Source organism: Cannabis sativa, chromosome 8 (assembly GCF_029168945.1).
Source record: "Cannabis sativa cultivar Pink pepper isolate KNU-18-1 chromosome 8, ASM2916894v1, whole genome shotgun sequence".
Taxonomy (NCBI): domain Eukaryota; kingdom Viridiplantae; phylum Streptophyta; class Magnoliopsida; order Rosales; family Cannabaceae; genus Cannabis; species Cannabis sativa.
This window is the reverse complement of record NC_083608.1, coordinates 19,962,438-19,986,042: the sequence shown is the minus strand read 5'-3', so window position 1 is coordinate 19,986,042 and position 23,605 is coordinate 19,962,438. Positions and strand designations below refer to the sequence as shown.

The 23,605-nt window shown below is 31.3% G+C and overlaps 3 protein-coding genes across 10 annotated transcripts; 2 read left to right on the top strand and 1 right to left on the bottom strand.

Moving 5' to 3' along the window:
- The first annotated feature begins 682 nt into the window (after positions 1–682).
- LOC115699092 (D-lactate dehydrogenase [cytochrome], mitochondrial) lies at positions 683–8,783 on the top strand. Of its 2 annotated transcripts, XM_061102525.1 has the most exons (18): positions 683–1,103; positions 1,563–1,668; positions 1,856–1,956; positions 2,171–2,219; positions 2,444–2,536; positions 3,403–3,517; positions 3,632–3,692; positions 4,208–4,244; positions 4,353–4,414; positions 5,037–5,133; positions 6,189–6,263; positions 6,336–6,444; positions 6,559–6,668; positions 6,981–7,043; positions 7,293–7,372; positions 7,507–7,637; positions 8,120–8,163; positions 8,311–8,783. In XM_061102525.1, the coding sequence occupies exons 1-18, from the start codon at positions 820–822 to the stop codon at positions 8,428–8,430; spliced, it is 1,737 nt and encodes a 578-aa protein (XP_060958508.1). In that variant the 5' UTR covers positions 683–819; the 3' UTR covers positions 8,431–8,783. The 2 variants fall into 2 exon arrangements, 1 of the variants encoding a protein (XP_060958508.1); XR_004008293.2 differs by lacking the exon at positions 8,311–8,783 and having other exon boundaries at positions 7,512–7,637.
- Positions 8,784–10,619: 1,836 nt separating this feature from the next.
- Positions 10,620–12,595, bottom strand: LOC115699094 (uncharacterized). Of its 7 annotated transcripts, none has more exons than XR_004008295.2 (3): positions 11,537–12,595; positions 11,281–11,358; positions 10,620–11,169 (listed from the first exon to the last, which is right to left on the bottom strand). XR_004008295.2 is itself a non-coding variant. In XM_061102526.1 (3 exons), exons 1-3 carry the CDS (start codon positions 12,026–12,028, stop codon positions 10,648–10,650), a joined length of 342 nt encoding a protein of 113 aa, XP_060958509.1. In that variant the 5' UTR covers positions 12,029–12,595; the 3' UTR covers positions 10,620–10,647. The 7 variants fall into 7 exon arrangements, 1 of the variants encoding a protein (XP_060958509.1); XR_009684047.1 differs by having other exon boundaries at positions 10,620–10,845; XR_009684050.1 differs by having other exon boundaries at positions 10,620–11,358; positions 11,537–11,649; positions 11,957–12,595.
- A 2,474-nt stretch (positions 12,596–15,069) lies between these two features.
- Positions 15,070–22,586, top strand: LOC115699093 (D-lactate dehydrogenase [cytochrome], mitochondrial). Its single transcript, XM_030626329.2, has 18 exons — positions 15,070–15,499; positions 15,718–15,820; positions 16,008–16,108; positions 16,357–16,405; positions 16,654–16,746; positions 17,799–17,913; positions 18,028–18,088; positions 18,678–18,714; positions 18,824–18,885; positions 19,504–19,600; positions 19,941–20,015; positions 20,091–20,199; positions 20,310–20,419; positions 20,996–21,058; positions 21,395–21,474; positions 21,600–21,730; positions 21,995–22,038; positions 22,180–22,586. Exons 1-18 carry the CDS (start codon positions 15,219–15,221, stop codon positions 22,297–22,299), a joined length of 1,731 nt encoding a protein of 576 aa, XP_030482189.2. The 5' UTR covers positions 15,070–15,218; the 3' UTR covers positions 22,300–22,586.
- Positions 22,587–23,605: the final 1,019 nt, after the last annotated feature.

The following is a 23,605-nucleotide window of genomic DNA, read 5'->3' as shown; positions in this document are numbered from 1 at the left end:
GAACCCCCCATCGGACCTATCGGACTCCATCGGGCCCCATCGGACCCCAACCATCGGACCCCATCGGACCCCATCGGACCCACCCATCGGACCCCAACCCAATTTTTTTCCCAACTCTCAAGCATCGGACCCCCCATCGGACCCCATCAGACCCATTGAACCCATCGGACCCCATCGGGCCATCGTCTTCCTTAAACTACAATTTTCCCAAATCCTAGATCTGAACCTAAAATCGAACCTAAATCTAACAAAACTCACGGTGCACACATAAACACATACAATATACATTATAATCCTAAAATCAATACCTATCAATACTCCAAAACATATATCACACAAAAAAAAAAGGAGGCCGGCGGTGGGAGATCGGTTTTGGTTTGGGAGGGGGTCGGCGTTGTGGACAGTGGTGAGAGGGGGATTTGGGTTGTGGTTCGGTTTGGGTTGTAGACGAGTAGAGAGAGATGGGATTGGGCTATGAGAGGGGTATTTTTGGGTTTTAGATAAAAGTGTCATATTTTTTTTAGTTTGAAATGTATTGGTTTAAGAATAAAATATTAAGATTTTTTTAAGTATAAAAATCAAATTTCCCCTTTGTTTTATGCTAAACAAGTCAAAATTGACTCTCTTTTCACTCCTATATCTCATACCCTTTCCTCCCCCTCCACTTTTCCTTCGTGTAAGAAAAAGGTACCACGTGTCTAAAATTTGTAAATAAAAAGTACCAAATGATTTTAGATTACGTGAAACATTTTTTGAGACTTTTAAACCATTAAAGATGGAAGCTCATATTCAATTAAGGTAAGGCTTTCGTGGTCATCAATGGCGTCGTCATCGTCCTCATGGTTTTCTTCACTTCGCTCTTACTCCAAATGCTTATACAACTCTCTCAAACTCAATCTCCGAAGCTCTGCCTCCCACACCTTTACCAGGAGCTCACTCAACGTACCACCACCGCCCACCATCAATGATTTCCATTTTCGGTACAGGAATTCTAGTCCATGCTCATTGTGGTGGTCCAGCTCTCTGCTTCCCTTGGCGCTTGCATTCTCAGCTGGCTCACTTTCCCTCACATCTGATTCGAATCCTTCCTTTTGTGATTCTCGGTGAGTGAGTCGTGTTCCCTTATTTTTGATTTGTTTTAATGATTGATTATTCATATGTTTGTATTGTTTTGCATACTTTTTTAAAAACTTTGTTCTTACTCTTAGTTGATCAACATAGTTATATTTATTATTCTTTTATTTGGTTGTGTTTCAATTTGCCTTAGTATAATTAAGTGGTATGTGATTTTGATAGAATGAAAAAATGTCATCCCATTCAATCGAAATAGGGTTTTCCAATTCCATATTTGACATGTTTCTTGGTATAAGTAACATGAAACTCAGAATTATGGGATGATTGTTCAATACTCCTAAGTAAAAAGGGAAATTGGTCTATGGTCAATTAAGTAATAAATAAATTAATTTTATAGATATACCGTGAATTAAAAGACTTATTTTATCAGCTCACGGTTTATGAAATATTTGGTTCATCATGAGTTGTAGTTACTTTTTTAATCTCAGAGGTGTCACTTTGGGGGGCAAAGGTAGCTCCACCGACTATGTGGTGAAGGGCTCGCACAAGGAAGTTCCAGAAGAGCTTATTGCTGAATTGAAGGCTATATGCCAAGTATCATTGTTACTCTTATTCAATTTATTAATAGATGTTTGATTTAATTGTTTTAAGATAGGAAAAGATAAGTAAGAGTATACTGTTTCTATGAATCTTTTGTGTGTTTATATCTTACCTTGAAACTCATGGTATCTCTTATACCATTTCTCATTTTTGCAGATGTATAATATAATCTATTTTGCAGGATAACATGACCATGGACTATGATGAGAGGTATACCCATGGTAAACCACAACATAGCTTCCACAAAGCCGTTAACATCCCCGATGTTGTTGTTTTTCCCAGGTGACCGTTGTTTATCTGCAGTTTAATAGTGTACCTAGCGTCTTAAAGCTAATTGAGTGGTTCCTTTGTTTCATAAAATATCTTTAGTACTGCTAATTGAGTTTCATATTAAATTTGTGATCTATTGCATGTGTCCATTTAGCCTTTCTTTGCTCTTGTCATGTTTTTCTATACTTCACTTATTTTCTCTACCAAATTTGCTGTAATTTTGCAGTTGTGAAGAGGAAGTGTCCAAGATAGTCATGCTATGTGATAAGCATAAGGTTTGGTCTTCTCCACTTTCTATTAGTTTGCTGCATTCTTTTAAGTTTTCTTTTCTTCCATATACAAAGAATTCTTTCAAATGTCTCGTTGTTACTCCTTGCTTTATAAGATAGTGCTTTGTTTGTGTCTATGTATCCAGACTTTATTTGCTTTCTCTACTTTGCTGGAGTTTGATAAATAATTTCATCAGATACTTAAATGATTTGTGGTAATTCATGAGCAGGTTCCTATTGTACCATATGGTGGAGCCACATCAATTGAAGGACACACCTTGTCTCCTAATGGAGGTGTTTGCATTGACATGTCGTTGATGAAAGTATGTGCTAAGTATTTTTTAGCATTAAACTTTAGATACACCTGTCTTTTCCCAAAATGAAAACGCTTCTGTCATTTAAATCTTGAACATAACGTCATAACTTTGCTTTTGTAATTATACAAGTAAAATCTTTTGTCTTGCAACTGTTGTTGGATATGGCATAAGCCTAACTTAGAGAAATCTCTCTTTTGAACCCACTTAGTGGCATGGCAACTGTGCTAATACCTGCCTTCCAACCTTAGCTGATTTAAATTCATAAGTACTTGGATGGACAGGATGATAATCATAGGAAGTCTACTGCTAAGATAACATTTTTATCTTCTCTAACTTGAAACTCATCAGGCTAGTTTTATACTTCTTGGCTTTTGTTCTTTGTTAGGTGTATCGTGATTCAAGAAATATTTCTATGGAATTTATATAATTAGCTTCACTTGGTTCGACCTCATCAATATAACACAGTGAATTAAGTGTATATGTTGTCTTGAGAATTTATTATTCCATTTTATTGAAATTAATATGCTGTTCACTGCACTACTACTATTATTTCTCTTTTGATACTATTAAATATACATTTGTACATATAGTCTTCAGAAAATGAAAAATTCAATGATGGAATATTCTTTTTTTAATCTTTGACTTTTGTTGGTTCTTTTTCTCTTCATCTATATTTTTAAGCTGATGGCATTTCTCCTCATTGATCTACTACTGTTAAGCTTTGATAATTTCCTATGAAATATATGACTGGTAATTGTCTCAAAAATAACAATTTATTAGAATTGACCTTGAGGTTGTCTAGTTGAACTTGTATTTTTTAAATAGTTTTTATTGTTATTCTGCTTATATTGCTTTTATTATTCAAACTGTAGAAAGTTAAAGCATTACATGTTGAGGACATGGATGTTGTTGTTGAACCTGGTATTGGATGGATGGAGCTTAATGAGTACCTGGAGCCTTATGGTCTATTCTTTCCCCTTGATCCAGGTTAGTTTCTTTGTTATTGCAGAGGAGAACATGCTGGATGAATGGTTTTCAATTCCTGTCATGTGGAGGTCAATGTTTGCTATTTAGATTTTCATAAAATTAAAAAATTTGCAGGGCCTGGTGCAAGTATAGGGGGAATGTGTGCCACACGTTGCTCTGGTTCATTAGCTGTCAGGTAGTTTTGCCTCTTCTAAACAAGAAAATAAAAAAAAAAATTAAAATCTTTGAACTTTCCTGCTTTGTTTCTTTTGGTAGTAATATTTGAGGGTATCTATTCTCTTTTAACTGAATCATATCGTTCATATGGTTAAGGATTTAGACCATTATATGAGTATATCAACTCTAGTCTTAGTCCTGTGCTTTCAACAAAGTGTGAGCTATTTCTTGAATGTTTAATATGCCCAACGTTGGTACATAAAGTGAAAAAAAAACTCACTTGCGTACAAAGATTCCCAAGAGACAAAACTTATTTTTTTATAATTTTTCTTTAACAAAACCTATGTTAGTTTTGTATCTTCACTACACATTTCAATAGCCTTAAAAATTTGAATATTTGATCATGTAAAATATTATGATTCCTTATTCACGTAAAACATATATATATTTTACCAAGCATTATGAACAAGAGGCCCAAGCACAGTTTTGATGCTACTAAATAGTGATTTTAATGAATTTTTTTTAAGCTTGTAGGTATGGAACAATGCGCGACAATGTCATTAATCTTAAGGTGGTTTGATTTTATTTTATTTATTAATTTTTTATTTTTTAAAATTTGAAGGTTGTTAGCTTTTTCCTTGTGATACCCAAATTTTTAAGCTGTGCCATTTTGTTCCAGGTAGTTCTCGCCAATGGAGATGTTGTCAAGACAGCTTCTCGTGCACGTAAGAGTGCCGCAGGGTAAGTTTAATTCCAGGTAATACACCCTGAGAACTATTACATTATAAATAGGGATACCCTCTCTTGGTGTAGCGACAGTATTTTCAGTAATCTTATCGGCAAAGGAAAAACAAACAAACAAACGTTTTCCTTTTTGTGATAAATTATTGTAGCTTACAAATTTATACTTCACTTTCTGATATGGATTTTGGTGTTCTTGGCTGTTTCGAAAAATATTAACACAGTTACATATTGGATTTTTTTTTTTACATAAAAAGTAGTACAACATTCCTTCATTTAAAAGGTTCTCGAGAAATGCTACCTAAGGCTTATGGTAAGTAAATTAAGATGCCAAAATTATAGTAATTAATCCGGGTGATTTTATTGTTCATAAATATTACATATATTTATCTAATCTTCTCTATCCTTGCATTAACCAGAGAAAATTTGTCACCTGTATTCAAACCTTAGATTGTATTTTCCTAATAAATGAGCCTTAGATACTTTGGCCAAATCAGTGGATAATACGAATGGATTTCTGAATTGTCATTTAAATGGAACCATTTTGATTTAAAGGCTTTTGTACCTTGTGTATTGGTGTTATGAATTTTCAATATCGTTAATCTCATATTTGTATAAATAGGTATGACTTGACTCGCCTGTTAATTGGAAGCGAAGGAACTCTAGGTGTAATAACAGAAGTCACTCTTAGGCTTCAGAAAATTCCACAACACTCAGTGGTTGCTACCCTTGTCCTTATTTACCAAAGGCTTAATTGGACAAATTAGAATAATTTTATGTGGTTGTTGACAATGAATCTTGCTTGTTTTTGTAATTTCCTGTCAATGTTGCATTCATGACAAGACATACATGTTAATTCTTTCTCATTTTACTTTTATATTCGCTCAACTTGAGATTTCCTATATTCAAACCATATGGAATCTGTAGAACTTGCTTAAAATGTAGGTTTAAAAAATTGTTGGATGCATCTTAAAACACATTATTTCTATTAGTTTTTTGAAGAGTAAATACATGGACCCTTGTTTTGTTAAATGATAATTTAAAAACCTTAAATTTTGCAAAATAGAATATAATAATACCTCGAGCCCAAGTTTTGTGTTAGGCCTTAAGATAAATAAAAAGGGTACATAGGTTATTGTAACAAGATTATTGGGAGAGTATATGAAATTGTAATAGAGCTACTGCTCTTGGCTTGGGAGAGCACTGGGTCTCTCAAATACCCAATACCTTGTTCACTTTAATTTCCACTATCAATATATTAGCTATTATCCTCTATTTTGCCACTATTTATACTTAAATGATAGGAAATTCCTATCATTTTGTCAAATGTTTTTACCCTAAACCTAAAACTTCATCTTTCTAATCCTAAGAATTTCTCTTCCCTAACTCTAACTATTGTGGTCTGATTTCTAATCTAATCCTAAATCGTAAAAAAGTTTGATAAAAAATCGGGCTCAAGGTATTATTATGTTTAATTTTGCAAAATACAGAAGTGTTATTTAACAAAACAAAGAAATCAGTTGTTATTTACCCTATTGAATAATGAGGTATTATAGTCTTTATAATGGATGCTTACTGAAAGTTTATGCATACAGTATGTTACATCAGAGACATTTAGTTATGTATAAAGAATATGTTATTGTATTCCCAACTACTTGTACAACATTCAGTTGCTTACTTGGGGATGATTTACTGTCTGTTAGTTCTTTCTATGTATTTAAATTTATACTGTCTCATACAAGATGCATTTGATTTAAAGCTCAATGTATTGCAGGTTGCCATGTGTAATTTTCCTTCTATAAAGGATGCAGCAGATGTAGCTATTGCTACTATGCATTCTGGTATACAGGTAGGAATCTGACTCTGTGTTATGCTGTGAATTTTGACCTTCTTAACAGTTTCTTCTGTTAATTCTTGCAAGGTATCAAGGGTAGAGCTAATGGATGAAGTTCAAATCAAGGCTATCAACCTTGCCAATGGAAAGAATTTGCCCGAAACTCCAACCTTAATGTTTGAATTCATTGGCACAGGTGAATTAGATTATTGAATTTGTCCTATTGGGATTAATAGTCAAATGTTAATAATGGTTTTGCTTTTAAAAGTTGCTTGATGTGATTTGCACTGAATTTCCTAACCGTTTTTAGAGGCTTATGCCCTCGAGCAAGCAAAAATTGTTCAAAAGATTGCTTCCAAACACAATGGCTCAGACTTTGTTTTTACAGAAGACCCAAAAGCAAAAAAGGAACTTTGGAAGGTAAAGAACTTAGACCTTTATAACAACTACCTTTCAATGCCAGTGTTTATAGTTCTGCTGTCGTTTCCCCTTAAAAATTGAATAACTTGTTTCGATGCCTGTGCCGTTCAATTGAATTTGGATTGCCTTATCTCTTGAAGGATAATCTTGAAAGAATCATAATCACAAGCCTATTATTGTATGTTGTTCATATTTTCTTTTCACTAATAAATAGTTCTTAGTTTGTCATTTGAAATCCCGTCCCGTCCGTGGCCAGATTCTTATTTACACCAATTATTATTGTTACTCAGTTCAAGTCTTGGTTACGTGCAGATAAGAAAGGAGGCACTCTGGGCTTGTTTTGCAATGGTACCTAGTTACGAGGCAATGATTACAGTGAGTTGCAGGATATAATTTTCTTTTCTTTTGTTCTTCCCAGATAAACTGCTGTTAGAAATCTCAATTATACTAAAGGTCTTTTTTTAAAAAAAATATAAAGTCCAGTGATCTTTTGGCTGCTATTCGCTTTTCCACAGGACCATTTTCTGCATAACAGTTTTTTCTTATAGTTGTGCCAATCACATTTTATACTTTAGCAAAATTAATCTTTCTTTATCTTCCATTAAAAGTGCTCATTTTGTGTAGGATGTATGTGTTCCTCTTTCACACCTTGCAGAACTGATTTCGGAGTCCAAAAAGGAGCTGGCTGCGTCCTCATTGATCTGGTATTGTCTTTTCAAGTTTATTTTTTCTACACACAAACACATCAGAATGATTATCTTTCTGGAATATGTTGCTTGAAATTTATGGCCAAGCCTCCAAGCTGTTTACTGTCTTCATTGTTTGCTCCTAATGACAGCACAGTTGTTGCTCATGCTGGTGATGGAAACTTCCACACACTTATCCTTTTTGATCCTGAAAAAGAAGAACAACGACAAGAAGCAGAGAGATTGAACCATTTAATGGTCAATGCTGCTTTGGCGAGGGAAGGTACATCTGTTCATCTCTTTTATCAACCAAGTATCAATTTTACATCAGCAAAATTTCTGTCTGATTTTTCTTTTATTTTGGTGCCATTTTAAAATACCATCATTCATTGATTCTTACCTCTAAAATTCCTTTGATTATAATTATGATTATTTTTATTTATTTTCTTTCTTTGTGACTAGTGTTTCGTTTAGTAAGTAGATGTTGATTATACCTCAATGTTTGTTCATTTTTATTGATCCACTTTTTAAAAAAGTAATGATATGTACACACATGAATTGTGCACAAATTTGACCGCACAATTATGTGGGAAGTCACTTTTAACAAGTGAGACTCATCTTAAATAAATCTAGTTAATTGAAATTTGTTATCTCATATGTGTGTCAAATTTACTTGATATCATTACTCCTTTCAAAATATTACGTTATCTACTGTAAAACAACAATTGTGCTGACATGTTTCGTGTGTCTTTGACAACTAAACAGGAACTTGTACCGGTGAACATGGTGTTGGTACCGGGAAAATGAAGGTAGTACTTTCATAGCTTTAAATTATTCATTGGCTAAGAAATATTGTGTCAACTGTTGAGGCAGTCTTGACATGTGTCAGAATGTTTTTAGGTACATTCTTCAGTTGAGAGACTATTCTAACTAAAATTTGTTTTTATGTCTACCAGTATCTTGAGAAAGAACTAGGAGTAGAGGCTTTGAGGACCATGAAAAGAATCAAAGCAGCTTTAGATCCCAATAATATCATGAATCCAGGAAAGCTCATTCCTCCCCATATTTGTTTCTAAGATCTTCCTTTCTTTACGTGAATCCAGGAAAGCTCATTCATGCACACACTTTGCAGAAACTGTTGTACATTAACATGAATATTTCCGGGTCCCTTTCTCCCCTTTCGACATTACATGATATGCATTTTTGGTCTAGTGCCATCTAGGTTCATAGACCTTATCACCATTTTCACTTAGAATAAAGATTTACTAAATTACCTGGATATCTCAGTAATCTTTCCCTTTCACACTATACTCCCATTGATGTGAAGAAATAAACTACTTGGATATGAAAGTAGAATGTAATCCAGATTGAATCTTTTTGATTGGCTTTTAATAATAACTCTAGATAGAACTAGAAATTTAATTGTTTAGTATAATCTTTGTGGTTCAATTTCACTTGTGTGAATATATTACTTGCAACGATACGTACATACGTACACTTACGTAATTAAAATTTCACAATAGTGTTAAATATAGAAAGTTGAATTTTTGTGAACAAAGATTACTTACACACTTACTGAATGATGTATAGAGAGTGAGTGCTTTTGTGGCTATGTTTGTTTTGGTTGTAATTTTGTAGTTGATTAATAAAATTTATTTTCTTGATAAAAAAAACCAAATAAGTTTTAAAATTTGTACATATGAATCCCTGTGATGAGATGATTTGTGAAAAGAGGGAATATGAAAGATTTGTCAATTTCAAATATGAAAGGTATTCCTTATGTGATTTTGTGTTATTATTTGATTGGATTTTCTAACAACTCACAAAATATAAAGAAAAAAAGAGAGATTGAAGTGGAAATATTGAACACACAGATTTTATGTAGGGGTGGCAAAATGGGTTTTGACATGGTATACAAATATGAACACGGCACGAATTTTACAAGTTAGAATTGGAAAAATTAAACACGGGTCAAAAATAAGTCGAGACGATTTAACACAAAATAAAAAGATGTCAAACACGACACTGTTGAGATTTTATGTCCTAAATAATACTTAATTCAATGTAATTTTATTTACTATTAATAAAGATTAGAAATCATATCTTGACTTTGTCATATGTTTTGTTCACATGTTTATTACATAATTATAAGTTTATATAAGTTCTATTAAATTCTGTACATATAGTTATTCATAATTATAGTGATATCATCACAAGTGAAATTATTGTGATTATATGCTTCAAATTATTTAGTCTTGCGATTTATCAGTGCACTGAATTTGTACTAACGTGATAATCATCGATGTGGTTTACTTAAATCTGGATAAGCGGAATGTCTTTTTTAGGATGTTAGCAAAGTAAATCTGTATCAAATGTATTGGCTATATATCATATTGGACCAATTTTTGACAATGGAGAATATATCATAAATTTACTATTATATCTTTTCTAAGTCAATATCATTTAGTTGATTGTAGATCAATTGATCTCAATCCTGAGATGGTTAAGTTCTAGTTTAATTGTACTATACGGATTCTTTGACTTGTTCGTTACCAGTTTATTGTAGGAGTAGCCCATATTTACATCTTGGGAATTCGGTAGTGCAATTGAGTGAGAGTGTTAATCAATAATCATGATATGGAATCTATAGCTTCTATAACTATTTAGAAGTGAAACAACGGTTTCTTTTGAGCTTGACTAAACTCGATAAATGATAGAGCGCTCATTTTGATAATTATATTAGTTTTTCGAAATATCGTTTACAATGAGCTAAATGTTTGAAGGATAAAATAAATTGAAGTGTAAAGTGGTAATTAATAAGCGAGAAAATTCATTTGGTAAATTTTAGATTTATTTATTAGGAGCTTGGTTACATATGTCCATGGTCCTTACATTATCTGGGATAATATTACTTTGTAGGCTCAATTAATTAGTTAAGTAAATTAATTAGAATTCTAAATAAATTTATGAATTTTACTAAGGAAGGCAAATTTGAGAAGAAAGTAAAAGAGAGGTTTTATTTGTTAATTAAAACACCTTGTAGGTTTAATTTATTAATATATTTAAATAGTAATTTTTTTTATAGTTAATATTACATAGATAAAATTGGTATTTAAATAATTAGAATAAAAAAAATAGTATTTTAGAAAAAAGATAGAAAGTTTCATTAAATGAAATAAATATAGCAAAAATCAAACTCATTGGGCCTATAGTTGATTTCGGCTATAGGTTGTGATTATGAAGCCATTATCTTTTGGGAAACTTACAAAAATACTATTTTTTACTAAATATTTTCAAAAATACTGGGACACGACAAACTTTACATTTTTACTGTCCAAGCCCATTTTTATTTCTTTTATACTGTCCATGCCCAATATATTTACTTTTATACTGTAAACAGTAACAAAACACAAACGGCACCTCTCCTTCATGGTTGGGGATGGACAAATCAACACCAGAATCATAGAAACACCAGGAAAAAACCATAAAATCTGGCAAAGAGAAAAAATTACTAAATCAACAACAAATTACTGTTTTGTAGTGTTATTTTACTGTTGTTTTAATATAAAAAATAGGCCACATAAATGAAATATTGTAAAAAATGACATGACATGGAATCTATACTAGTTCTCATAAAGAGCAATGGACAATGGGAAAAAGAACATAATTATTTCAAGAGAATGTGACAATCCTATAAAAAAAACATAAGAAAACACTACTAAAACAACAACAAAAAAATAAAGAACATAAAAAACAACCATAAAAAAAATTCTGGAATGGTAGTATTCCGATCGGGTGTACTTGGATTCCCAATCCTATAAAAAAATATAAGAAAACACTACTAAAACAACACAAAAAAAAAAAAATAAAGAATATAAAAAACAAGCATAAAAAAACATTAAAACTAAAATAATGAAATGACACACCTCGACAACCCTTTTCCTAATTATGTCTTCAAACAAATCAGTTGATTGAACAATCTTCACTTGGTGTTTACCCTTTCCCTAAGAGTTAACAAAATAAAACCAAAACAACAACAAGACACAGAGTCAAACAAACAGAAAACTATAAACTATGACTAACAAAAAAAACATGCAAAAAAAAAAAAAAAAAAAAAAGAAATAGGAAATATAATCAACTTGAAAAAACCCCTAAAACAACACAAGATCAATAGAAGAAAACCTTATCAGATTTGGGAGACTTTGGAACTTTGTCTCAAACTCAAAATCAGAGTCGGAGTTCTCCAACACAGATTGAGGGTATTTTTGATTTAGTGTTCTTTGAAGTACCAGAACCTATATTTGCATGAACAGATCTAGAAAATCAAAATAAAAAAAGCACTCTTTTATTTCCCCCAAAAGTGTGACTAAAAATTAAAAAAACTAAAAAAAAATGAGAAGAAGATGAAGAAGAAGAACTGAACAAGAAATAAAATAAAAAATTTATATGTTAATGGAGAGAGTAAGAGAACTTAAGGAGGAAGATAGTGAGAAAAAAGATGATAAGTGTATGGATTTTGAAAAAAAAAAAGAAAAACAAAAGAAAAGGACCCATGAAGAAGAAGAAGAAGAAGAAGAAGAAGAACAGAAGAAGAGCAATTACTATTACATGACACCTTATCTTCGTGTTCATCATATGAGTCCACCCATCTTCTAAAAAGAACAGGTACTTCATGTTGTTCTTGTTATGCAAATAGTTTAGAAGGAAAAGTGTTTGATAAAATATTTGGTCTGAAAGTTAAATTTGTTTGTGGTTGTGAATGTGATGAGTAGGGACGACATGGACCAATGGCTGATATAATAATAGGTGTGATAGGAGTTGGTGTGTTGTCAATTTCATAGAGTGTGACTCACTTTCATCAAAAAGTAAAATGAAACTCAATTAAAAGTGACAGCTTTTGTCACTATAAAATATATATATATAAGTTTAAAAAAAAGCTGCCATATACTGTCAAAAAAAAAGAAAAAGCATGTCGTATAAAATTAAATAATATACACAGTAAAAATATAAATATTACCGCTTCACAGTATATATGTAAAAAAAATAGCAAAAATAAGTATATTATGTAAATTTCCCTATCTTTTGGGATTATTTCACAAAAACATAAAAACAACAAAAAAATTACAAAAATACAGTTTCACGGAATTTTAAATATTTTTACGATTTTTTTGATTTTATTTACATAAAATACGTTCTTTTTATGTTGTAATTTTGTTAATTTATTGTTGATTTTTTGTTATGTGTATGTTATTATTTTCATGTTACTTTTATGTAGTTTTCTTGTTGATTTTATGTTGTTTTCGTGTTAATTTTTGGAAAACCGTAAAAATGTAAAAAGAAAACATTCTTTGAACGTAAAAATGTAAATGTTTTACAAAAAATAGTGCCTTATGTAATTTTTCCTTATCTTTTTCTAGAAAGTTCATTTTATTCTAACCCTAAACTTAGAGAGATCGTATAAAATGAATGTTATGGCTTTGAAACAACAACGAGAAATCACTCTCACGATAACTATAAAAAAAAAACTCAGAAAAACAAACTCTTGATAAATATAATACACCTATAAATAAATTATATATATAAAAAATAATTTATTATTTTTACTAAATACGTATCTCTATAAATAAAAAATTTCAAAATGTAAACATTATTTTTTCTTATATTAACGTATTTCTGTAATTTTTTTTAATATTTTAATATATTAAGTAAAATTTTCTTTTATAAAATACAATTCATACACGGTTTACACATTTGTCTAAAATGGATAATTACTATTTTGGACTTTGTATTTTGTAAATGTTATTGATCGGACTTTATATTTTGTTAAATGATAAAATGGACCATTTATAATCTAAAATGATAAAAATATGATCCTGAGTTTAATTTTTGATAATTTTTTTTTAATATAGCCAACTTGAAAATAATTCCTAATACGAACAGATATAAAAAATGTAAACAGTTATGTCATAATACCTTTAGATCGGATTATTATTAAATTTTATTTTGAGAAAAGGTTAATTCATAATTTTATTTATACCATTTTAGAAAGTATAAGGTTTATTTTGTTATTTAACAAAATAAAAAGTCTAATTAATAATTTTTGTAAAATACAAAATTTTAAATAATATTTAGCAATCTAAAAAATCTAAATAAGAAAAGACTCAATTTAAAAATATATATATATTTTATATCGAAAAGGCCCCTGACAAAAATATTATTATACTAAGGCCCCACGATTCAAAGATCAGCTCCGAGGCAAAATTATTGGGAATGGTGTAATAATTCTAATACGACAGAAAATCCTGAAGCCGAAATTAATAAAACAAATGAGCATCACATGCCAAATTATATTCAAACAAAAAGATCTCCAACATCAGAGAGATTCTCGTAGGTCGATCTGAATTCATTTTCTTATAAAACGAGTCTGTAACATGCATTTATTTATTATAGAGTATTAATAGTCTCTAACATTTTTTTTACAGGTATTACTTCATGATGATTATTAAAGATATTTTATAAAATTATATGAAATGTGATATTTAATTATAATATATTTTTTTAAAAAAATATTAGTCATTAATAATATTTTTTAATAATTTTTTTATTAATATTATATTGTTTTGATATAATTAAAGAATATCAATATATAATACTTTTATATTAAATTATATAAAATACATATTTAATTATACTAATAGTTATAAAATTTTATAATATATCTCGTAATAAATATTAAAGTATTAATTTACAGTATAAATATTTAAATTTAATTTTTGACAGTAATAATACTTAAGTTATAATTTTGAAACTTTTGTAAGTACATAGCTGTTAAGAGTTAAGTAAATTGCGACGTGACAATTTCTAATTAGTACAAATCATTAAATTTTTTAAAAATTAATTTAAATACACCAATAAGAAAATGATATGTGGATAATAATTTAATATTTCACGGTCAGGTACTTACAGAGTTCAATATTTAATGGTCAGGTATCAACAGAGTTCTAAAAATATAACTTAAGTATTATTACCGCCAAAAATTAAACTTAAGTATTTATACTACAAATTAGTCCATATAATTTAATTTAGGGTGTGTTTGGAAAGCCACAATGTAATTGGATTTGTGTGTAATTAGAGGTAATTACACAATTTGACATGTTTGTCTGACCATGTAATTACACTATAACTGTGTAATTGGAAGTAATTGAGGGATTCCAATTATACTTTCCAATTCTCATGGGGGCCAGAGAATTGGATGTAATTATACTATGTAATTACTAAAAACTTTCCATATTAAATTAAATATTAACTACTACAAAATATTATTTTCCCATGTAATTACTAACTATTTTGCCAAACAAGATATTAGGAATTCATATGTAATTACCACCTCATATCCAAATACACTTTGCATTTCAAAATATGACAAATGCTAAAGGACACCAGTGGTGCCTAACACCCTCCTATGTGTCAATATCGCTATTGGTCCAACTAAGTATCGGGTCCTATATAATTTAATATAATAACTTTTAGAGAGTATCGTTAACTAATCGCAACGCGACAAATCGCAAAGGTGCTAGGCACCACTGGTGCCTAATAGCAATGCTCTTAAAATATAGTGTAATTACTAAATTATGTAATTACCACTCTAATAATTATCCTACATATTAATTATAAAATCACTTCCAAACAAAAACTATATACCTAATATTCATATTGGAAAACGTTTTTAAAAGCTCCTAAAAAAATTAAAAGAGAAAATGAAAGCATTTAAGAAAGTAGCCCACGGGTAGCTGATTTAAGTAAAAACTAAAAAGAAAAGAAAGAGTACACTTCAGTCTTCATCATCTTTCCTTTGTGGTCATCAATGGTGTCACCATCCTCCTCCTGGTTTTCTTCACTGCGTTCTTGTTCAAAATGCTTCTACAACTCCATCAAACTCAATCTCCGAAGCTCTGCTTCCCACACCTATACCAGGTGCTCATTCAACGCACTACCTCCACTTCCGCCCGCCATTAACGCTTTCAATAGGAACACTAGTTCATTCTCATCCTGGTGGTCCAGCTCTCTGCTTCCCTTGGCTCTTGCATTCTCAGCTGGATCACTTTCCTTGGCATCTGATTCCAATTCCTCACTTTGTGACACTCGGTGAGTGATTTAAATGATTGATTATGCAATGTTTGTACTGTTTTGGATTCTATATTATATTATACATTGAAATCCATTCACATTTAGTAAATGAATGTCTTACTCTCAGTTAATCCACTTAGCTAGTTATTTAATAATCCATTTATCTACTTTTGAGTTTAATGGTATTTTTGAGACATGGTTTGCTCATGAGTTGTAGTTTACTTTTTGGATCTCAGAGGTGTCAGTTTGGGGGGCAAAGACAGCACCGACTTTGTGGTGAAAGGCTTGTACAAGAAAGTTCCAGAAGAGCTTATTCATGAATTGAAGGCTATATGCCAAGTATTATTATTACTCTTTTTCAATTTATTAATAGCTGTTTGATTTGATTGTTTCAAGTAAGGAAACATTAAGCTAGAGTATATTGTTTCTGGTAACTTTGGTGTGTGTTTATCTCTTACTTGAAATTCATGGTGTCCCAAAGATCATTTCCTGTTTTTCCAGATGCATAATATAGTCTATTTTGCAGGATAACATGACAATGGACTATGATGAGAGGTATAGTCATGGAAAACCACAACATAGCTTCCACAAAGCCATTAACATCCCTGATGTTGTTGTTTCTCCTAGGTATACTTTTTATCTACATTTTAATGCACCTAGCTTCTTAAGACTAATTGAGTGCTTTCTTTGTTTCATTCAGTATATTTAATATTGAGTTTAACATTAAATTTGCGATCAATCACATGTATCCATTTATCTTCCTTCTCACCCAGCCAAATAAAAATTTATCATATGTATACTGGTTGCTTCTTTGCTGGGGTCATGCTTTTGTATACTTCACTTATTTCCTTTGCGCAATTCTCTGTAATTTGCAGTTCTGAAGAGGAAGTGTCCAAGATAGTAAAGTTATGTGATAAGTATAAGGTTTGATCTTCTCCACTTTGTATTAGTTTTCTGTTAATCACCTTTTAAGTTTTCTTTTGTTCCGTACAAAAGAATTCTTTCAGAAGTCTGGTTCTTACTTGTAAAATAAGATAGTGATTTGTCCACAGTTTTCTGTCTATGTATCCCATAGTTTTGTAGCTATAATTTATTTGCCATTTTCTTCAATGCTGGAGTTTTATAAATAATTTCATTAGATACTCAACTAATTTGCATTAATCCATGAGCAGGTTCCTATTGTACCATATGGTGGAGGCACTTCAGTTGAAGGACATACCTTGTCACCTAATGGAGGTGTTTGCATTGACATGTCATTGATGAAAGTATGTGCTAAATACTTTGTACTGTAGCACTGAAATTACTCGAATCTTTTTCCCAAAATAAAAACACTAGTGTCATTTAATTTTGAACATGCTACACTTCCTTTTGTTGTTTTTGTAATTATACAAGCAAAATATTGGCCTTAAGAACTATTGTTGAATATGACATTAGCCTAATTTAAACAAATGCCTCTTTTGAAGAACCCACTTAACTGATTCCAATCTCAACTGATTAAAAGTCAATTGTACTTGGATGGACAGGACAGCAGGTAATCATAGGAAACTAATGTTAAGATAGCATTAATTCTTTTCTGATTCAAGACTTGTCAGGCTACTTTTATACTTCTTGGCTTTTGTTCTTTGCTGGGTATCATGATTCAAGAAAGATGTTGAAGATATTACGTTATTCTGTTAGAATAGATTGTTAGCGATTTGTTAACTTAGTTTTATTCTTTTGAATACTGATTGTATCCTTGATATTTAGGACCTACACTTAGCTAGTTTATATTTGTATGAAAACCAGGATGTGAACTTTGATTTTCTTAACCCGTATGATCAATAAAGTCTAATATTACAAAAAATTTCATGCAATAAATATAGTTAGCTTCACTTGGTTCGACCAAATCAATATGGCATAGTGGATTAATATATATGTTGGCATGAGAACTTATTCTTCTGTTCTAGTGTGGTTAATATAATTGTTCACTGCACTCTATTATTATTTCTCTTTTCTAGTGTGATTAATATAATAGTATTATGTGATCAATGTAAAACTTATTATATTCTTTTTCTTAGTTACTTTTTAGCTCATAATGATAAGTGAATGAACTTTTCCAACATTTTTGCGTAGTTTGCTGCTCTCGAATTCATCCACTGTTTATAAAACCCCATCGTTTCCCCCTATATATGCTAATTATATCAAATACATGACTTGTAACTTTCTCAAAATAAAAATTTATTAGAATTAGACCTAGAGATTGTCTAGTTCTTGTAGATTCTGGATAGATCCTTATATGGTTATTGTGCTTATGTTGCCTTTATTATTCATACTGTAGAAAGTTAAAGCATTACATGTTGAGGACATGGATGTTGTTGTTGAACCTGGTATTGGATGGATGGAGCTTAATGAGTACCTGGAGCCTTATGGTCTATTCTTTCCCCTTGATCCAGGTTAGTTTCTTTGTTATTGCAGAGGAGAACATGCTAGATGAATGGTTTTCAGTTCCTGTCATGTGGAGGTCAATGTTTGCTATTTAGATTTTTATAAAATTTAAAAATTTGCAGGGCCTGGGGCAACTATCGGGGGAATGTGTGCTACACGTTGCTCCGGTTCATTAGCTGTCAGGTAGTTTGTTTCTTCTTCTCTTCTGAAAAAACAAAAAAAAAAAAAAATCTATTTTTTCATTTTACTTTTGCATTACAGTTTCATGCTAGTAATTTCAACCTTTTTTTTTTTTTTTTAAATAATCTTTCTGCTTTCCTGCTTTGTTTATTTTGGTAGTGATGTTTATTGCATCTATTACCTTTAAGTTTTTAGACCATTTCATGAGTATATTAACTTTGTCATAGTCCTGCCTTTTCAAGATAGTTTGAGCTATATCTTAAATGTTGGACATGCCCAACTTTGGTACATGAAGTGAAAAAACTTACTGGCATATAAAGATTCCCAAGGGACACCACTTAGATTTTTCATGAATTGACAATCAGCTAGCCACATTTATATTTTAATTTAATATTTCTGTAACAAAACCTATGTTAGTTTTGTTTCTTCGCTACACATTTCAATAGCCTTTTGAAGTTTGAATTATTAATTATGTAATTTATTATGGCTTCTTATGATTCTATTTCACCAAACATTATGAACAAGATGCCAGGACACATTTTTGATGCTATTAAATAGTGAGTGAGTTTAAAGAATTTTTTTAATCTCGTAGGTATGGAACAATGCGTGACAATGTCATTAGTCTTAAGGTAGTTTGATTTGATTTTATATATTAATTTTCTTTTAATTAAATCTTAATGTTGAGTAGTTGTTTCGTTGTGATACCCAAATTTTTAATGCTAGGCCATTTTGTTCCAGGTAGTTCTTGCCAATGGAGATGTTGTCAAGACAGCATCTCGTGCACGAAAGAGTGCTGCAGGGTAAGTTTAATTCATGGCAATATTACTCGAGAATTAGTACATTATAAAAAGGAATACCCTTTCTTGGTATAGAGACAGTATTTTCAAAAGTCTTAGCATAACAGCTATGAATTTTCATTTTGTGATAAATTATTGTAGTTTATAAATTTATTGTTCACTTTCAGGGTATGGATTTTGGTGCACTTGGATATTTTGAAAAATATATAATTCAACTATATTATTATATTGTTTAGCATAAAAACTTGTACAATATTCCTTCATTTAAAAGGTTTTAGAGAAATGCATAGATTTAAAAGGCATAATAGTGATTAATCAGTGTAATTTCATCTTTCATAAATATTGCATATATTTATCTAATCCTCTCTATCGTTGTATACACCCCCTATACTTGCTCAAAGAACTAGAGAAAATTTGTCAACCCGTAATCAGAGCCTTAGATTGTATTTGCCTTTTTCTTTCTTTTTTCTTTTTTTTTTTAATGAAATGAGCCTTAGATACAAATTCTTTGGCCAAATCAGTGGATTTTGAAAATACGAGTGGGTTTCTGAATTGTCATTTGAATGGAATTGTTTTGATTAAAAGGCTTTCAGTTTTATAACCTCAAATTTGTATAAATAGGTATGACTTGACTCGCCTGTTGATTGGAAGTGAAGGAACTCTAGGTGTAATAACAGAAGTCACTCTTAGGCTTCAGAAACTTCCGCAGCACTCAGTGGTTGGTCCCTTTCTCCTTATTTACCGAAGGCTTATTAGGACAAATCAGAATAATTGACTAATTTATTTCATGTGCCTTTTGACGGTGAAATCTTGTTTATATTTAAGGTGTCATAGCATTAATAACGGACACTAACTGAATGTTTATGTGTACATGGAAATAATTGAGTTATGCATAAAAATATACAATTTTATTGCCAACTACTTGTACAAAATTCAGTTGTTTTGGAAAGCATTTTATTTATTAGGGGATATTTTTCTTTTCGTTAGTTCTTGCTATGTATTTATATTTATACTGTCTCATACAAGATGCATCTGATTTTAAGCTCAATGTATTGCAGGTTGCCATGTGTAATTTTCCTACTATTAAGGATGCAGCGGGTGTAGCTATTGCTACTATGCATTCTGGTATACAGGTAAGAATCCGGCTCTATGTTATGCTTTGAATTTCGACTACATATGTTAACAGGTTTTCTGTTAATTCTTGCAAGGTATCAAGGGTAGAGCTACTAGATGAGGTTCAAATCAAGGCTATCAACATTGCCAATGGAAAGAATTTGCCTGAAACTCCAACCTTATTGTTTGAATTCATCGGCACAGGTGAAGTAGATATTATTGAATTTTCTCTATTGGGATTAAGTGTCAAATCTTCCTTATTAGAAAAAAAAAATCTTCTTGTTATTTATACTCAATTTCTGAACCATTTCTAGAGGCTTATGCTCGTGAGCAAACACAAATCGTTCAGAAGATTGCTTCCAAACACAATGGCTCAGACTTTGTTTTTGCAGAAGACCCAAAAGCAAAAAAAGAACTTTGGAAGGTAGCGAACGTAGACCTTTATAACATACCTTTCAATGCCTGTGTTTATGGTTCTGCTGTTACTTTATTTTTTTTTTCTCATGCTTTTTTGGGGTGACCCTTTTGGACTCAAGCTGCTTGGAGTGCTCATTTGGATCTTTTTTTTCCCCCAAGCTTTACTGTCTAAATTCCCGAGAGCAACTTTGTCTCAAATTAGTCACGTAGTTTTTTAGTGAATCATATTTTGACTTTGCATGCCTTTTGGCTAAACGATAGGTTTCTTGGATTGATGTAATCCCTCCTCTTCTATATATATATTTATTCAATCTTAAGGTGATTCAGTCACTTCTTCAAAGGGGAAAAGAACAAGAATTATTGAATACTTTGTTTCCATTCCTGTGCCTGTTCAATTGAATTTGGATTGCCTTATCACATAAAGCATAGTTTATAAAGAATCAGAACCAGAAGCTATTATTGTATTTGGCTCTTATTTTCTTTTCACTAAAAAGTATACCTTGTCATTTGAGGTCGCGTCACTGGCCAGGGTTTTGTTTACACCAATTATTAATTTATTCAGTTAAGTTTTGGTTATGTGCAGATAAGAAAGGAGGCACTCTGGGCTTGTTTTGCAATGGTACCAAATTCTGAGGCAATGGCTACGGTGAAGTTCGTTTCCCTTTTGTTCTTGAAAAATTAACAAAGCCGTGAAAAATCACAGTTATTCTAAGAATTTGCTAAATATATAAAATTCATTGATCTTGTGGCTGATTAGTTTTTGTTTAGAACTGCTGTGGTTAATTGAACATGACTAAATTGTCTTATCAACATTTTATCTTGTTGTATTTTTAGTACTACATAGTTATCCATGTTTCCTGGATTATTCTAGCAGAATCTTACAGCTGTGCTGATCACTTTTTATAAATAAATGATTCCATTTATGATTCAGCCAAATTAATCTTTCTTCAGCCTTCCGTTAAAAGTACTCATTTTTGTGCAGGATGTATGTGTTCCTCTTTCACACCTAGCAGAACTGATATCGGAGTCCAAAAAGGTGCTGGCTGCATCGTCGTTGACCTGGTATTTTATCTTCTAATTTCATTCTTCTAAACACAAGTACATGAGAACAAGTGTTTTTCTGGAATAGCTGGTTGAAATGTATGTCCATGGTTTTTAATGCTTTATTCGTTTGTTCCTAATGACAGCACAGTCATTGCTCATGCTGGTGATGGAAATTTCCACACAGTTATCCTTTTCGATCCTGAAAAAGAAGACCAACGGCAAGAAGCAGAGAGATTGAACCATTTAATGGTCAATGCTGCTTTGGCAATGGAAGGTACATATGTTTCATATCTTTTAGCAACCAATGTATCATCAGGGTAATTTGTCCTATTTTTCTTTATATTGGTGCCATTTCAAAATGCCATCATTCTTTCTTACCCCTACATAAAAGTCCTTTGATCATTCATTTTTTTCCTTTCTTTCTAGTGGCTAGTGTTTCTCTGTTTAGGAAGTAGGTGTTGATTATACCTCAAAGTTCGTTTGTTCCTTAGGCAACGATTGTACTGACATGTCTCATGTGTCTTTGACAACTAAACAGGAACTTGTACCGGTGAACATGGTGTTGGTACCGGGAAAATGAAGGTAGTCCTTTCATAGCTTTAAATTATTCATTGGCTAATTGTGTCAACTGTTGACTCGGTCTTGACATGTGTCAGAATGTTTTTAGGTACATTCTTCAGTTGAGAGACTATTCTAACTAAAATTTGTTTTTATGTCTACCAGTATCTTGAGAAAGAACTAGGAGTAGAGGCTTTGAGGACCATGAAAAGAATCAAAGCAGCTTTAGATCCCAACAATATCATGAATCCAGGAAAGCTCATTCCTCCCCACATTTGTTTCTAAGATCTTCCTCTCTTTACATGAATCCAGGAAAGCTCATTCATGCAGTCCCTTTCTCCCCTTTCGACATTACATGATATGTATTGTTGGTCTAGTGCAATCTAGGTAGGTTCATAAACCTTATCACCATTTTCACTTAGAATAAAGATTTACTAAATTACCTGGATCTCAGTAATCATTCCCTTTCGCACTTTACTCACTCCCATTGATGTGAAGAGTTAACTACTTGGATATGAGAATGGAATGTAAATCTTTGTGCTTGGCTTTTAATGGATGATTATCTTCACTCATACATCACACACAATATATATTTCAATTTTACACACAATCACATCACATCACTCTTCACCATCATGCCTTTATGCTTTTCTTTCATTCCTTTTTCCCCCCTTTTTCTTTGATAGGTTATATAGCCTTTCAATTAGTGACTCTTGGATGATTCGAATCAATACAGAAAGGGACACTAATTACATTTATTTAGTTTAATTGAAACCTCATCATAAAACACATGACCAGATGGGATATGCAGCTTCTATATATATGCAGGTATATACACGTGGAATAAAATATTCATTGTCACCTCAAATATTGATGATTCTGTGGAGATTTTCAGCTTGTATTCATAGTGCTTAACCTTTTGCTCTAACTTTATATAGATTCTAGTCTCTCTCATTCTCTTTTTATTATCTATATATATGCAAAAAAACAAGTTGGTTCTGTTTGATTTGACGGAGAATTTTAATTTTTACCTAAGTTATGTATGAGAAAAGTGTGGAATGGATTAAACTGAATTCTATGCTGGCCAATTGGGTGTGTGATTCCTGGTTTTAAGCGAATTGTTTGTAGGGTATAGGCTGTGAATTTCTAGGATGAACAAATGTTAAAGTCAATGATGATGCAAAGGAAAACAGACAAAAACAATATGAGGACAAATATGCAAAACTCTTGAAAAGATTCGTGGGCATCTTTTATCCTTAAAGTGCATTTATAAAAGGGCTAAAATCTTCAAGATTGTTTGGTTAAGATCTTCAAGATTCTTTTGATAACCAAAGAATCAACTTGGTTCTTGAATTGAATTATTGTTTCTACACCTTATATTTTGGTAGCTAGGGAATATCAATTAGACCACTGTATATGATATTCTTCTTATTTATATATCCTCGAAAATAATATAATAAAACAAATAAAAAACTAAATCAGTACTTGCATCGTATATAAACATTTTTTTAACAACCTTTTCTTTATGTAATACAAGAGTGATTTTATTATGGATAAACATCACGAACCGTTCTTTTTTTTTTTTTTTTGC

Coding starts and splice junctions, on each gene's coding strand:
- LOC115699094 (XM_061102526.1), bottom strand. CDS start 12,028: ATGAAGTACCTGTTCTTTTTAGAAGATGGGTGGACTCATATGATGAAC. Junction 11,359..11,962: donor ACACGAAGATAAGGTGTCAT/GTAATAGTAATT, acceptor GTTAACTCTTAG/GGAAAGGGTAAACACCAAGT. Junction 10,846..11,280: donor TTAGGAAAAGGGTTGTCGAG/GTGTGTCATTTC, acceptor TCTCTTTGCCAG/ATTTTATGGTTTTTTCCTGG.
- LOC115699092 (XM_061102525.1), top strand. CDS start 820: ATGGCGTCGTCATCGTCCTCATGGTTTTCTTCACTTCGCTCTTACTCC. Junction 3,693..4,207: donor TCTGGTTCATTAGCTGTCAG/GTAGTTTTGCCT, acceptor TTAAGCTTGTAG/GTATGGAACAATGCGCGACA. Junction 6,264..6,335: donor CTATGCATTCTGGTATACAG/GTAGGAATCTGA, acceptor AATTCTTGCAAG/GTATCAAGGGTAGAGCTAAT.
- LOC115699093 (XM_030626329.2), top strand. CDS start 15,219: ATGGTGTCACCATCCTCCTCCTGGTTTTCTTCACTGCGTTCTTGTTCA. Junction 18,886..19,503: donor GCACGAAAGAGTGCTGCAGG/GTAAGTTTAATT, acceptor TTGTATAAATAG/GTATGACTTGACTCGCCTGT. Junction 20,016..20,090: donor CTATGCATTCTGGTATACAG/GTAAGAATCCGG, acceptor AATTCTTGCAAG/GTATCAAGGGTAGAGCTACT.